General features: G+C 43.9%; 1 protein-coding gene across 2 annotated transcripts in view; it reads left to right on the top strand.

The window, feature by feature from the left end:
• The window catches only part of LOC132115403 (intermembrane lipid transfer protein VPS13A-like), a 51,933-nt gene that overhangs the window by 20,741 nt on the left and 15,462 nt on the right, over positions 1 to 15,730 (top strand). The window contains exons 38-59 of one of the 2 annotated variants that reach the window (XM_059523860.1): positions 4,459 to 4,682; positions 5,061 to 5,389; positions 5,644 to 5,997; positions 6,168 to 6,269; positions 6,352 to 6,504; positions 6,606 to 6,864; positions 7,685 to 7,845; positions 8,082 to 8,185; positions 8,437 to 8,722; positions 9,961 to 10,377; positions 10,471 to 10,575; positions 10,864 to 11,010; positions 11,094 to 11,225; positions 11,302 to 11,435; positions 12,437 to 12,563; positions 12,686 to 12,915; positions 13,600 to 13,753; positions 14,248 to 14,394; positions 14,526 to 14,607; positions 14,741 to 14,810; positions 14,888 to 15,002; positions 15,562 to 15,675. In XM_059523860.1, coding sequence (XP_059379843.1) covers positions 4,459 to 4,682; positions 5,061 to 5,389; positions 5,644 to 5,997; positions 6,168 to 6,269; positions 6,352 to 6,504; positions 6,606 to 6,864; positions 7,685 to 7,845; positions 8,082 to 8,185; positions 8,437 to 8,722; positions 9,961 to 10,377; positions 10,471 to 10,575; positions 10,864 to 11,010; positions 11,094 to 11,225; positions 11,302 to 11,435; positions 12,437 to 12,563; positions 12,686 to 12,915; positions 13,600 to 13,753; positions 14,248 to 14,394; positions 14,526 to 14,607; positions 14,741 to 14,810; positions 14,888 to 15,002; positions 15,562 to 15,675 — 3,946 coding nt within the window. Of the gene's footprint in view, positions 1 to 4,458; positions 4,683 to 5,057; positions 5,390 to 5,643; positions 5,998 to 6,167; positions 6,270 to 6,351; positions 6,505 to 6,605; positions 6,865 to 7,684; positions 7,846 to 8,081; positions 8,186 to 8,436; positions 8,723 to 9,960; positions 10,378 to 10,470; positions 10,576 to 10,863; positions 11,011 to 11,093; positions 11,226 to 11,301; positions 11,436 to 12,436; positions 12,564 to 12,685; positions 12,916 to 13,599; positions 13,754 to 14,247; positions 14,395 to 14,525; positions 14,608 to 14,740; positions 14,811 to 14,887; positions 15,003 to 15,561; positions 15,676 to 15,730 lie in introns of both variants that reach the window. The other variant, XM_059523859.1, reaches the window with a different exon arrangement.

Raw genomic sequence — 15,730 nt, 5'->3', positions numbered from 1 at the left:
GCTCGCCGGTTCGCCCTGCTTCACCGGCCCCCCCTGCATCGCTTCCCGGTGGGCAGCGCCCGCTGTTTGCCGGCGCGTCGTCCGAGGAGGTCGATCTCAGGGCCGCGTCGGGGGAAGAGGACACGCGCTCTCTGCTAGCTTCGGGCAGTGAGGGCTGGGCGAGCTCCGAGGATCTCGCGCCTTCTGCTCAGAAGCCCAGCAGACGAGCTGACATCGAAAGGAGCCGGGGCGAATGCTCGTGTTGGCCGCGATGAGTCTCGGCCGCGATAGGTTTGCACCAGCGCCCCCCCCCCCCCCCCGTTCCCGGCTGGATGGTATTTCCCTTTCGGATGAGCGTACTTCTCAAAGCCCGCCTCATTTCTTCCTGAGCTTCATGAAGAGGTGGCGAAGGCTTGGAACGCTCCATATTCAGCGCGAACTCGTTCGTCTGTCTCACTAGCATTCTCCACACTGATGATGCTAAAAACAGGAACTACCACTCACTTCCGCCGGTGGAACAGGCGATAGCGACGCACCTTTGTCCGCCCTCTGCTTTTCTGCAATGCGCAAGCCTGCACAGTTGCCCGCTTGCCTGCACACAAAAGCCGTTATCACAACAGCTTCAGCAACGCAGCTCGAGACCCCCGTTCTCGCTCTACCGGCCGTCGCCCCGCGCCGCAGGGACCGCGGCAGAGGATTACGGTGAGGCCGGGAGCCCCGAAGCCATCCTAGGAAAGCCATCTGCGCATGCTGCATGACGCTGCGTCGGCACTACACACGATGGCTGCTTCATCGATTGGCCGGGCTCTCACCTAAGCGCGCCGCTGTTTCAGTTCCAGAGATTGTGACTGTTTCAGCGTTTTTTGCAATGCGCAAGCCTGTACGGTTGCCCGCTTGCATTTATAGGCCAATGGTGCTATAAATGCAGTGACGATGCCCACTCCTCAGTGCCCATCTCCACATGTAAGCACAGCCCTGCACACAGGGCTTGCGCACATAAGATCGACACAGATCGGTCGAGCGCGCCGCATAGTAAACGTGCCCACTCCCCAGTGCCCACATACACTGTCACATACGGCGCGTGGCTTCTGTAAAAACGAGGCCCGTGCACGTACGCTCTGCACAGGCAGACAGCGAGTTGAAAGTGGTAAATGTGCACATATGCAGCCCACAGTTACTCGCAGACATATCGAGTCCCACGCCGTTGCCCGGTCAACAGAGCGCGCTTCGCATCCAGCCCTTAGCCATTCATGCAGATGCATGGTCAGCGCTTCCAGGGGTTTCGGATTGGGTGCTAGGCATTATAAAGAGAGGCTACTCGCTACAGTTTTTTTCGACGCCCTCCGCGCTTTTCAGCACGCGTCGAAACTACGGTCAAAACAGAAGTAGCACACATACTTCGGGCCGAAATATCAAAACTGTTGAGCAAAGGGGCTGTAGAGCCTGTGTCTCAAGCTCAAAGCGAGGGGGGGGCTGTACAGCAGATACTTTCTGGTGCCCAAGAGAGACGGGGGTCTCAGGCCCATACTGGATCTAAGACAGCTGAACAAGGCATTGATGAAATGCAGTTTCAAAATGCTTACGACCAGGAAACTCCTCGCGCAGATTCGCAGAGGGGACTGGTTCATGTCAATAGATCTGAGGGACGCGTATTTTCAAATACAGATAGCGTCAAACCACAGGCGATATTTGAGATTCGCCTTCGAGGGCCAGGCATACCAGTTTACAGTCCTCCGTGGCTCCTCGTACGTTTACGAGGTGCATGGATGCAGCGCTCGCTCCTCTCAGACTCAGAGGCATACGAGTGCTGAATTATTTGGACGACTGGCTGGTTCTGGCCCGATCACGAGCGGAGCTCGTGGACCACAGGGCCGTTTTACTCGATCACCTCGAGAAGCTCGGCCTCAGTGTCAATTGGGCGAAGAGTTCGCTGAACCCCAGTCAGACGATCCTGTTTCTGGGTATAGTTCTGAACTCGTGTTCCATGACGGCGCGGCTGTCACCACAGCGCGTGATGGGCATTCAGCGCGCAGCAAGTTCTTTCCGCTGCGGCGCGACCGTGTCGCTCAAACACTGTCAAAAGATGCTGGGTCTCATGGCCTCAGCATCTTCGGTTCTGCGGCTGGGCCTGCTCCGCATGCGCCCCCTGCAGTTCTGGCTGAAGGCTCGGGTGCCGCGCAGAGCATGGGCGTCTGGCCGGCTGCATTTTAAGGTCGATCAGAGCTGTGTTGCGGCTCTAGCACCTTGGACAGCGAATGGCTGGTACCGATCAGGTGTAAGCCTGGGGACTTCCCCGAGTGTGAAAATGGTGTCGACGGACGCCTCCACTTCGGGATTGGGAGCGCTGCTCGAAGGCAGACCGTCCTTTGGCCTATGGTCAGAACGGGAAAAGCTCCATCATATCAACTGCCTGGAAATGCTGGCAGTGGAGAACGCGCTGACGCGCTTTTGTCCCGATATCAAGGATCACCACGTCGTGGTCCGTGCGGACAACATGTCCGTGGTGTCCTACATAAATCGCCAGGGCGGTCTCTGGTCCCGAAACCTGTGCAGGCTGACGGAACGCCTCCTGGTTTGGGCTCAGCGCAACATGCGCTCGCTGAGAGCAGTGCATGTGCCTGGACTGCAGAATCTGGGTCCAGACAGGCTGTCCAGAGGCAATTTTCCTTCGGGCGAATGGTCTCTACACCCGCAAACAGTCCGGCTGTTGTGGGAGAGATTTGGCATGGCGGAGGTGGACCTCTTTGCGTCCCACGAAAACGCTCACTGCCCCGCGTTCTTTTCCAAGAACGAAAGCGCGCTGTCACGGAGATGGCTGTGCTGCCCGCTTTATGCGTTCCCTCCCGTCTCCCTCCTTCCGCAGGTGATAGAACGGGTGAGAGAAACGAGATGTTCAATACTGCTTGTAGCACCTCTTTGGAAGAACCAACCATGGTTCCCAGATTTGATGCAGTTAGCAGATGTCGCCCCGTGGCCGGTACCGTTGAGGAGGGACCTCCTCTCGCAGGCCAGGGGCTCGATTTGGCACCCTCAACCGGAGTTGTGGTCCCTCCATGTGTGGGTGCTCAACGGTTACCCGCTGATCTCGCAGTGGGAGTGCTAAATACCATCACTCAGGCTAGAGCTCCGTCGACACGACGTCTGTATGCCTCGAAGTGGTCGGTGTTCTCCAGCTGGTGCACAGCTCAAGGTTATTCACCCCTTAGTTGTGAGGTGACGGAGGTCCTCTCCTTCCTACAGGAGCTGTTGGATAAGGGCAGAGCCCCATCCACGCTCAAAGTTTATGTGGCGGCCATCGCAGCGTTTTCTGAAACGGCGTCCGGTCAGTCAATAGGAAGGAATGATTTAGTCATCTGGTTCCTCAGAGGAGCTAGGAGGCTGAATCCTCCCAGACCTCCGTCAGTCCCTATGTGGGACCTCGCGGTGGTTTTGGAGGCCTTGAAGGGTCCCCCTTTTGAGCCTATCCAATCGGTTAGCCTTCAGCATCTGTCGTTCAAGACAGTATTCTTGTTGGCTCTCGCTTCTGTGAAGCGTGTGGGTGATTTGCACGCGCTCTCGGTGAGCCAGTCGTGCTTGGAGTTTGGGCCCAATGACTCAAGGGTCATACTCAAACCTAGGCACGGTTATGTGCCGAAATCCCTCAACACACCGTTTCGGGCTCAGGTTATTGCCCTGTCTGCCCTGCCGGTGTCAGGGGAGGATGGGGACTCGAGTCTTCTTTGCCCTGTCAGGGTTTTAAGAGCTTATGTGTCTCGGCGTTTTACATTGGGTTCCCGTAGCGTCTTAGCTAAGACGCAGTACGAGAGAGCTCTCGTAAGAGAACGTACTCTGTTACTAAACGTAACCTCGGTTCTCTCTAGAAGAGCGAACGAGTACTGCGTTCTCTGCCGTGCGCACGATTCACTCTGGTTCGCTTCGGCGATGAATTAAATCAGGTGAGTCAGCTTTTTCGAGCTCCTTTTATAGGTTGGGCCACACCCGTTTCGGCGGGAAGTGGCAAGAAGGTCTGATTGGGTCTTATTGGTCTGATGTTGCATCAGCCCGCGCTCGATAGGCTGTGCAGTTGCCGCAGAACAAGCCAATGAGCGAAACGAGCCATCTCGCCTATGGCTGTGTACTGCTGCAAATGCGCTTTACAAAAATACAAAATTAAGGATAATTTTTTGCTTCAGTATTTCGTGAAAAGAGACTTTACCCGTAGCGTCATAGCTAAGACGCAGTACTCGTTCGCTCTTCTAGAGAGAACCGAGGTTACGTTTAGTAACCGAGTACGTTTGTTTTAAATCATGTTTTATATGTACAAATTTAACATTTGTATAAAATTTGTATTTAAACCACTTTTACACAAAATATACAATTAATCGATTGATCAGAGATGAATACAAATTGTTTGTTGTGACCTTACGGTAAATAAAGTTATTCATTCAGCCATTAAATGTCAGTAACTGGGGTTTCTTCTATAACTTCATGCTGCTTTAGGATGATGGCGATGCGTCAGGGCAGGGAAGGTGATGTGATGGTAGACGTGAGTTATAGACAAGGACGGGACGGCACCGTGCTGGACACCCTGGTTCAGGACCTCTATCTGTGTGCCAGTATGGAGTTCCTGCTCACAGTAGCTGATGTCTTTCTTAAAGCTTTGGCAGATGGCTTCTCTGGTTCCCCTAAAAACAAACAACTCGCCAGTTCCTCTAAAGACACAGGTTAGTGATTGTGTTTCAGCACCACCCTGATGAAGTCAGGTTTTCTTCAATATAGTCTTATTAACTTAAGATAGTCTTAAGTCAAACATAGTATTTTTTGTTGTTTGAATATCTGAACATACAATATTTTAAAAGAAAGGACAGAAAAAAAAAGAAAAAAAAACATTCTAGCTTCATGCATTCATTTTTATCAACACTTGAATGTGGGTAAGTTTCTTTAAAAAAAAAGCAACATTTTGAACCCGAGATTCAAATCCGAATGACGAATAATAGCGCCCCTGTACTGTATACCAGGGAAAACAGGGAAATTTCAGGGGCGTGGAAGCATTGTTCCATAAATGGAATCAATGTTTATTTGCATCTTTCTTTTGCTAGCAGTTCCTTCTGCACCAGTGGTTGCCAAAACTGAGATGAACATTGTGGTAAAGAATCCTGAGATCATTTTCGTGGCCGACCTCACATGCGCTGAAGCTCCGGCTCTCGTTATGACGACGCAGTGTGAGCTGGTGATGAAGAACGAGCCCAGCGCTCAGTCGATGACTGCCGCCATTTCAGACCTGAAGGTGGTGGCGTGTCCGCTCCTGCAAGAGAAGCGGGAGCACAATGTGACGACGGTGCTTCAACCCTGTCAGGTGTTCTTCCAGAGCAGCCAGTCTCCTTCCCAGCCACAGTCCATCGAGCTGTCCATCAGCTCCCTCAGGCTCAAGGTGAGGCTGAACATGTGATTCTGTGATCATGTGAAAATGTGATTATTTCATATTTTGAAATTATTAGTGTATTATGTAAAATACCAAAACTGATTAAATGGTCAAGAAAAAAATGATAAAATAAAAAAGAAAACTTGATTCCAAAAAATGTTTTGGTTCCTTGAAACGCATTATATGGGAACTACAGGGGAAAAAAGGCTGCAAAAATATTGAAAATGACCCCTTTCCTGTCCACTCCCTTCCTGTTTCCTAAGGTGTCTCCCATCATCATAAACACAGTTATCACCATTCAGTCAGCGCTGAGCCCTGCAGCTGAGACCCCTGAGGAACTGGAGAGTCCTGTGCCACAGGATCTGTGGGAACGTCGCAAACTGCGAGACCTAAAGCTCTGGTTCCTGGAGGAGGAAGAAGAGAATGTCACCCGGTCTGTCATTCGACTCGTTTCTCATGGAGAGTCTATCAAAATGAACATCCACTCCATCTGTCTGACGCTGGAGGCCGGGGTGGGCCATCGCACTGTGCCCATGCTGCTGGCCAAAGCCTCGTTCCAGGGAGACGTGAAAAACTGGAGTACTCTCATTAACCTACACTGTCACCTGGACCTGGAGGTCAGAGGATATTTGCATACATTGTACATTGTACAAAGTAATTCATTTGAACTACTTTGCTAGTCTTGCAGTTTAACCTGCACACCATTTTAACATGCTCTCATGGTGTGAGATGCTGAAAAAAGCAAGTTTTTTTTCATGTCCTATTTCAAGTTGTTTGTTTCCTGTAGGTTAATTATTATAATGAGATGATGGGCGTATGGGAACCACTGCTGGAGCCGCTTGATGATGAGGAGAAAGATGGCTTCAGACCATGGACTCTAGCAATGAAGGTTACCTGTTATTTCATGCCTAAACTGTTACTGACCAAACTTTTCTCATTAGGTTAAGAAGTAAGTTATGTTTTGTCTACAGATGAAGAAGAAGCCAGTATCATATTCTGAAGTATCTGACGAGGTGGACGGCAGTATACCTGATTATAAAACGGTCATCAGCTTCACGAGTAAAGACCAGCTTAACCTCACGCTCTCCAAGTGTGGCCTCCACATGCTGAGCAATCTAGGAACGGTAAGAGATTGAGATGATTACAGTGTGTTGAGATGGTTAAAAAGGGCTGTCTTTCTCTTACAGATGTTACGGATGAATAGTTTCTTCTGTTTGGTTTGCAGGCATTTGCAGAGGCCACTAAGCAGACCGCTGAATGCTTTCAGAAGGACCAGGCTCCGTTTGTGGTGAAGAATCGTTTGGGTCTGCCAGTGGCAGTGCTGCACAGCGAAGTGTTTAGACCCATCGGTAAAGAGTCTAAAAATCGTGTGGTGGAGCTCCAGGATGGAGAGAATCTGAATTTGGCCTACACCCACACTGCTGAATCCAGTGACCAGTTCTCAGCCATGACCAGCCTCAGTGCCAAAAACTACATACAGCCCAGTAAGACTGCATAACCCATGAACTTTATGAATATAATATATATATATATATATATATATATATATATATATATATATATATATATATATATATATATCTCAGCATTACTAGTAGTGATGCGCTGATCTAATTCTCAGTATCGGCATCGGCTCCGATACTGCCATTTTCTGCAGGTAAAAAATAAATAAATAAATAATAATAATAATAATTAAAACCACATTACTTTTGTTATCTACGGAGCCCCGCACATGACATGCAAGAAAAAATAAATAAATTGTGCGCACGATTTACTAATTTGTTCCCTTAATGTACTAAAATGTGCGCACTATTACTACTGCGTTCCCTCAATTTACTAATTCGTTCCCTCGATTTATAAATTGTGCGCACGATTTACTAATTCGTTCCCTCGATTTGCTAAAATGTGCGCACGATTGAGCAAATCGAGGAAACGCAATAGTAATAGTTTTAGTACATTAAGGGAACAAATTAGTAAATCATGCGCACAATTTATTTATTTTTTCTTGCATGTCATGTGCGGGGCTCCGTAGATAACAAAAGTAATGTGGTTTTAATTATTTAATTTACCTTAAATTATTATTTTTAATTTTTTTTTGTTTTAACCTGCAGAAAATGGCAGTATCGGAGCCGATACCGATACTGAGAATTAGATCAGCGCAAAATTTCAAATGAACACAAAAATAAAATTTTAATTAAAAGAGCTACAGTGGTTTTAAAATATGGAATGAATATCCAAAATGTTATAGTTGCATTCTGCAAAATTGCTAGACAAAAACTAGATTTATTTATTTTTCTTCTCCAGCTCCAGTTGGCCACACTAGCGCAAGTGTAATCCCACTAATCAAAACAGGACGGGACATGCACAGCGTCATGCACCGTGACTCTGGTGTCACCCGCTTCTTTGTCTGTCAGATTTACACTGTCGAGGGAAGCAAATATGTCAAGATCCGCTCTCCTTTCCAGGTGGATGTATTAAAAACCTACACACACTATATTCAGCAGACCTTTCCTTTGAAAATTACTCCTCATTAAGCCTACACACATTTTTACACTGATTTCGAGAGAGGATTCTGTAATATACTTGCATTAATAGCTGTAAATATATACAAAAATATTTGCAGCACTTAATATATGGAAGTTTGCATATTTTATTGTTTACAGATTTGTTGTTGATGCGGTTATTGATTTGATTTTTCTAGATCATCAATCACTTTTCGGTGGCGTTCCGTGTTTATGAGGGATCTGAGTGTCTGGGCGTTTCTCTGCCTTCAGAGGAGTTCTGTGTGCCTCTGGGCTCCTACAGGTCAGTTACAGCACAGGACGGGCAGCTCTGTCCAACTGTCCACTTTCACAAACATACACTCTGTGTTTTGTCTCGTTCAGGAGGCAAACATTTTAAGAGCTTTCCTAGAGAACATTTCGCTGGTCACATTCTAAAATAGGCTGAAATAGAGGATGAAAAGTCCTTGAAATGCTAAAATATGAATTATATTATACATTCTGTTATCCCTGAACCATTTTTTCATTTTGGTACTTTAAAAAAACATTTTTCAGAGCTGAACTGAGCCTGCAGCCTGTAACCGAAGGCGAGGAGCAGTACCACTGCTCTGACTCTTTCACTTACACTGAGGTGAATCAGAAGCCCGGAGAGTGTTTGGAGAAAACCTGCCATCATCATGGAGACAGCACCCAGATGCTGAAGGTCAACATGGTTCCTGTCCCAGACGCTCTGATGTCACACAGCCCTGAGGAGGAGTATGACAAGCCCATCATTCTGCACCTGTGGCCCACCGTTCTCCTCCGCAACCTCCTGCCGTACCCCATCACCTTCAAGATAAAGGTACAAGAGGCCTTACAGTCCCTTTCCACTGCGTCAGATATGTTGTGGTTGTGGTCTTTTATAATAATTATGGTGATGTTTCATTTATCGGTCTTGGTTTGTATTACCTACAAATTGGCAGATATTGGATATTTATTATCTATGCATGCTCATTTCCCCTAATTTAACATTTTATATTAATTTTCCAATCATCTCATGGAAGTTCATCTTAATAAAAAAAAAAAAAAAAAAAATCGATTTCTCATACTGTGCATTATAATGTTGTGATGTCTATATTTGCTAGTTTTCAGCAGTAACACACACATGTATGTATATATATATATATATATGCATATTAATATATGTATGTATGCATCACTATTGGACATTAAAGTCATCTGATAATTTTTAATGATTATTTAACTAATTTAATAAAAAAAAAAAAATAAGATTACCGTATTTTCCGGACTATAAGTCTCACTTTTTTTCATAGTTTGGCTGGTCCTGCGACTTATAGTCAGGTGCGACTTATTTATCAAAATTAATTTGACATGAACCGAGAGAAATGAACTAAGAGAAAACATTACCGTCTCCAGCCGCGAGAGGGCGCTCTATGCTGCTCAGTGCTCCTGTAGCCTCTCACTGTAAACATAGAGCGCCCTCTCGCGGCTGGAGACGGTAATGTTTTCTCTTGGTTGTAGGTTCTAAATAAATGTGACTTATAGTCCAGTGCGACTTATATGTTTTTTTTCGTCATGACGTATTTTTGGACTGATGCGACTTATACTCAGGTGCGTTTTATAGTCCGAAAATACGGTATTATTATAAACTTAACTCACACACACACATAAAATGCACATCTGGACATTGTTTTAATTAAAAAATGAACAAAAAATGGTTAAGTATTTCATTTTTGATGCAAGTATTCTTGTTATTTTTTTATTGATTAATACAAAATGGTAATTGAGAATTGTAATAATGTTTAGAGTTTCAAGTATGACAGCTAATTATCAAAAAAGAATGATGGTTGATAGTATTTACTTAAAAAAAAAAAAAACTGGATTACATCCTGTAATCTGTGGACAAGGGGATACATTTTACAGCTTTCTTTTATTATGAAAGAGCTGCTTTTGGAAATTCCACTCAAGTCAAAGTCTACTTGGGAGTCTTTTGTTGAATAGATTGGAATTTCTATATATATAAAAATATTACTTTTAGGCAAGTAACAGGTATTAAATTTATAGTTGCAAATTTTACAGGGCAATGGAGATTTCCCCTCTTCCTTACTGAAAGCGGGCCACTCCTCCCAGATCCACACCGCTATCATGGATTACTCCACATTGGAGCTGAAGCTGCTGGGATACCTGCAGCAGGACTGGGAGTCCAAGTACAGTCTGTGCAGCGACGGTGACGAGCTCAGCTTCATCACCTTCCACTCGCAGGGAGTGGACGAGGAGACGGAGATGGAGACAGAGACGGAGCTCAACATCGCTGTGCATGTTAAGAAGGAGGAGGGTCAGCTGGTGGTGGCTATCCACTCCCCGTACTGGATGGTGAATAAGACGGGCAGACTGCTGCAGTACAAGGCAGACGATATTCATCGCAAACACCTGAAGGATTACGACATGCCCCTCCTCTTCTCTTTCAAGCCACGCAACTTTCTGCAGAACAACAAGGTTTGGATTAATGTCATCAAGCGTGCAGGAAACATTCAGCTGTTTTATCAATCAAGTGTCTGACTTCTCCGCCTGTCACTGTATTGCTTACAGATTCGCTTGATGATCTCAGAAAGTGAATTATCAGATGATTTCTCCATTGACACTGTTGGGAGTTACGGTGACGTCAAATGCAAAGGGGAACAGAAGGATTACATGGTGACAATGTTGTAATGAATGTTGTAATGAAAGAACTGTTACAATTTGTTTAAAGAGAAAAAAATATATAGAATCAGAAACCCACTGAATTTTGATCAAATGTTTTGGATATGCAGTGTTGTTATTGTTAAATAGACCAAAACTACTTAAAACCATTTTCTTTAATTGCAATAAAAGCTGAAATAAAATGTTAATATTAGAAGGGGAAAAAATGTAAAAATGTTTAATTTGACCTATTAAAATTAATATAACTAAATCTCAGTTGGTTAATGTTTGCTTTGATGTTAGGTGGGAGTGAAGATCGACACAACCAGCTTCAGTTTGACTCGGTTGGTGACGTTCCTGCCCTTCTACACGCTGGTGAACAGAACCAAGCACATAATCAGAGTCTGTGAGGAAGGTCTGGATCAGTGGACCGAGGCTCGACCCGGGGAGGTCAGGAGGAGATATAACCCACTGTACCAGATGAAATGTTAATATGATTCTCAGTGTTTTGAGATTTACCATCTGCTTCTTAGATTGCGGTTCCATTCTGGCCAGAAAGAGACTCAAGGAAACTCAGAGTCATAGTGGAGGGCTGTCAATCATCGCCACGGCCGTTTGACTTCCACCAGCCGGAGAACTGCCTCCTGCTGCACCTGGACAGAACCGTGAGTGACCGACTGAGCGGTACACCAGCACGCTCTCCCTCGATTTATCCCTGTTCTTGTTTCCTCTTGTGTGTAGCTGGGTGGTATTATTGTGGATGTGAATCTGACGGAACATTCTTCCGTCATCCGGTTCTCTGATTACCACGACGGCGCCGCTCCATTCCTCCTCATCAACCACACTAAAGACGAGACGCTACAGTTCCACCAGAGGTGAGACGGACAGATGCATGACATGATCGTGCAAGGTCAAAGTTCAAAGTATTCCAGAGTTTAAAGGACACAATGAGAGACAGCAGTAAGGACTGTCTTTGAGCCTGTTAATCATGAGCTATACGTGTTTGTACGCCTGCCAAACATTTGGTTTCGATTGATGAGCTGAACATCATAACTGTGTATTATTCTCTGAATCTGTCGTTATCTAGCTGTGTAATCATTTCTGGCTGTAATTAACTTTGTGCTAAAAAAAAAAAAATACCATTTTTCTTTTTTTTTCTTTTCTTTTTTTTGTATGGTAGGGTAAGAGAAAGTTTTTAGTAAAAAATAAATGTTCACATCAAACAAAAAATGTATAATTGAGCCCTAAAGAGAAAATCTAAATTAAAAAATATAATATAATTTGGAAATTGACAAATCGGTAAACATTTATGTAGTTTGTGTTTTAAAATATACTGCTCTTACAGTAAATATAACATAAAAAATAAGTAATTTATAAATGTAACATTTCTTGTTTTCTTTTTTGTTCATCTGAAAATCAAGTAGCAGTTCATAGATGGGAGTGGCTGGTAAACCAGAATTTTAAACCACTTTCAAGGTTTTTTATTCTTCATCTGTTTTTATTTTTTTTTCTTGCCTACTTTTTGTGTATTGTTAATGCAGTGAAAAATGAAAATCTTTGCTTTTGCTCTTGTAGCATTTTTTTGGTATGCTTTTTGGTATTTATGTTGCTTGAATGTGTTTTTTTTTTTTTTTTTTTTTTTTTTTGCATTTTTGTTGTGGTCTTCTTTCCTTTTGTAGCACCAGTAAGCGGAAATCTTCGACTTGGGCCTGATATTTCTGTTTCTATATGATGTGTTTTTACCCCTGTGGCTGCATTGACATCATGATTTCAACTTTCTCTCATACTATAAAGTGAAACTTGTTAAGTGTCTCACTTTTATATAGTCTGAACAAACATTAAATAATCAGGTCAACTAATGGTTTGATTCTGGCAGCTCTCAGGAAGAAATGGATGAGCTGGCTCCAGGTCAGGCGGTGTACTACACCTGGGCCGAACCGACCGGCTCAAGAATACTGAGCTGGAAGTGGGGCAAGTACAAAGGAGAGCTCGAGAGCGAAAAGGTGAGAAATAAAAACCAGGTTTGATAATTGATTGCAATATTTAATTGTGATTTAACCTCACTCTTCATTGAAGATGTGAAACTGAATTCCTGTCTGGTTGCTTGTTTTCATTTGTTCTGTAGGACCAGTTGTTGGATGTGAACAAGGAGGGAAAATTCTTTGTCGTCTCTTTTTATGAAGGCCTCCAACGTGTGGCGCTTTTCACCACCGAGCACTGTGTCTTCAAAAAGATTTGCGATAATGAGAAAATAGAGCTGGCTGAACAGGAAACCTGCATCTCGTTACAGAACATGGGCGTCTCACTGGTCAACAACACCAGCAGCCAGGAAGTGGCCTTCATTGGCATCACCAGGTACTGCTGGGTGTCATGTTGGCATACGACTGAAGTGTTGATAGTTAGCTGTGTCTATTGTTAAAGGGGCATCGTATGCAAAGTACATGGTGTTTGCATATGAATGTGTCTAAGCAGTGTGTGGACACAACCACCCTACAATGATGAAAAATCCATTCACTCCTTTTTGTTTAATCCCCAAAAAACCTAAACCATCTCAATCATCAAGCCATTTTGATTTTCTGAGCTGTATGACATCATACTGTTCAGGCCCCGCCCACTATCACTGACGGGACTGTCCCGTATTAGCATATCTCCACCCTCAACCAGTTTGCTTTGTTTTTAATGGTAATGTGCCACCAAATACACAAAAAGAGATAAGAGAGGGGCGAAGTGTGCAGAGCTCATTATCATTTAAAGAGACATCGTTGTGAACAGAGCTGTTTTTGACAAGGTAAAAAAATGTGGTTTTTACACAACAATTGAGGAATTTTAACGAAAGAATGTTACAGACATTTCATGAGAACACTAAAGAATCATATTAGCATGTGGAAAATGGGTATCCGGTGTCCCCTTTAGCACCTTTAAGGCCCTTTCACAACAACAATGACTATAACGATAACTATATTAGCATCCACATCAACCCAGAAGATATTTTGCTTATTGAAATAGATCAAATGAATATCATTTATTTGTGACTGTCAGTTCTGATGTGGTGTGGGAAACCAAGCTGAAGAAGCGCAGCCGATGGAAGGTTTTGAGTGTTAAAGAGGCTGCGATGTTGGAGCAGCGCTACAGAGAATATATGGAGAGCGGGCCAGTGGACAGCATCATCATTGACCTTGAGAACGAATACCAGGTTAGTGCTCATGGGAACCAATTCACTGCCCTTAAAGGCAAGAAGCCTTGTTTTAAATTGTCACCATCAGAATTAAAGGGATACTCCACCCCAAAATGAACATTTTGTCATTAATCGCTTTCCCTCATATCGTTCCAAACCCGTTAAAGCTTTGTTCATCTTTGGAATACAATTTAAGATATTTTGGATGAAAACCGGGAGGCTTGTGACTGTCCCATAGATTGCGAAGTAAAATACACTTTCAAGGTCCAGAAAAGTATGAAAGATATCGTCAGAATAGTCCATCTGCCATCAGTGGTTCAACCGTAAAGAAAAATACATTTTACTTACAATGTTGTTATACATGTGTTATTTACTATCTTTAAATGAAATCTTGTTATATAACGACATTACTGTGTATCCCACTGCTAAGTTATTGGATAACTTGGGCTGCGTCAAGGACAGAAGGTCATTCTTGTTTGAATCCATCTCTGGCTGTACTGAATGTTCATCAGGTGTTGTTTGCTGCTAATGGGGTGGACATGAGGATACTGCAGCCTTTTGACGCTCCGCTCAGGAGGAACTTCCTGCCAGCACTAAAGGTGGAGTACAGTGTCTCCACCCGCCAGAAAACCTACAGAGTCCAGATCAACAGGATTCAGGTCAGTTTCACTCCTGATAAAGCAATCCAGTTTTAGACACATTATAAAAATATGAGTTATAAATGGGATGAGTACAACCACAGAGCGACGCACTAATTCACACATTTATTATTGTCCCGTTTACTCCTCAGATCCAAAATCAGTTGCCTGGAGCCATCTTCCCATTCGTCTTCTACCCCGTCAAACCGCCCAGATCAGTCAGCATGGACTCGGGTCAGTCCATTCACTCAAAGGCCAATGCAGAATCATTTATGGATTTTATTTCCTGCTCGTTTCTTTGTCTAATAAATCTGCCATTGTTATGGTAACGTTTATTGCATTTGTTTTTATGTTATTTTTATTAAAGAGCCGAAACCGCTCGCTGACGTCAGCATCATCACCAGAGCAGCCGGACACTCTGACATTCTGCGCATCAAGTAAGTTTCCTCCTCATACAATTTCTTTCAATCTCTTTCTCTCAAACTGCAAAACAGGCTTAATTTCTGCTTCCCAGGTATTTTAAAGTGTTGATTCAGGAGATGGACCTGCGGATAGATCTTGGGTTCCTGTATGCCATACTTGAGCTCCTCACTGCTGAGCACGTCAGTGTGGTCACGTCTGAACAGCAGGTACAGTCACACCTGTTAGGTCTGTTTGAGCTAAAACTCCACACACTGTTCATACTTCACAGTACTAAACCATATCTGTGACCCTGGACCACTAAACCAGAATTTCAAACCAAATTTAGCTTTATAAATCAATAAGCCTCTTCATATATAAATAAATAAGCTTTCCATTGATGTATGGTTTGTGAGGATTGGACAATATTTGGCCGAGATGCAACTATTTGAAAATCTGGAATCTGAGGGTGTAAAAAAATCTAAATACTGAGAAATTGCCTTTAAATTGATCCAAATGAATCCTTAGCAATGCATACTACTAATCAGAATTTAAGTTTTGATATATTTACAGTAGGAAATTTACAAAATACCTTCATGGAACATGAATATCCTACTGATTTTTGGCAAAAAAAAATTAAATCAATAATCAATCAATAAATATAATATTTCACAATGTTCCTCTTTTTACTGTATTTTTTTAATCAAATAAATGCAACCTGGGTGAGCACTAGAGACTTATAGTAGTGTATTTGATCTGTTGTTGGATGTGTGTGGTGGTGTATTGTAGGTGGTGTTGTTTGAGAAGGACATTGAGTATCTGAAGACCGAGCTCTATCATAGTTCAGCTACAGACACGTCCCCCATCAGCCTTTACGAATACTTCCACATCTCTCCCATAAAGGTCAGTTACCGAAACCTGCTGTCATAATTCACTCTGACCACAGACCACACAGTGA

This window comes from Carassius carassius, chromosome 34, assembly GCF_963082965.1.
Source record: "Carassius carassius chromosome 34, fCarCar2.1, whole genome shotgun sequence".
NCBI lineage: Eukaryota > Metazoa > Chordata > Actinopteri > Cypriniformes > Cyprinidae > Carassius > Carassius carassius.
The sequence above is the reverse complement of the archived record's forward strand: the minus strand, read 5'-3'. Positions and strand labels throughout refer to the sequence as shown.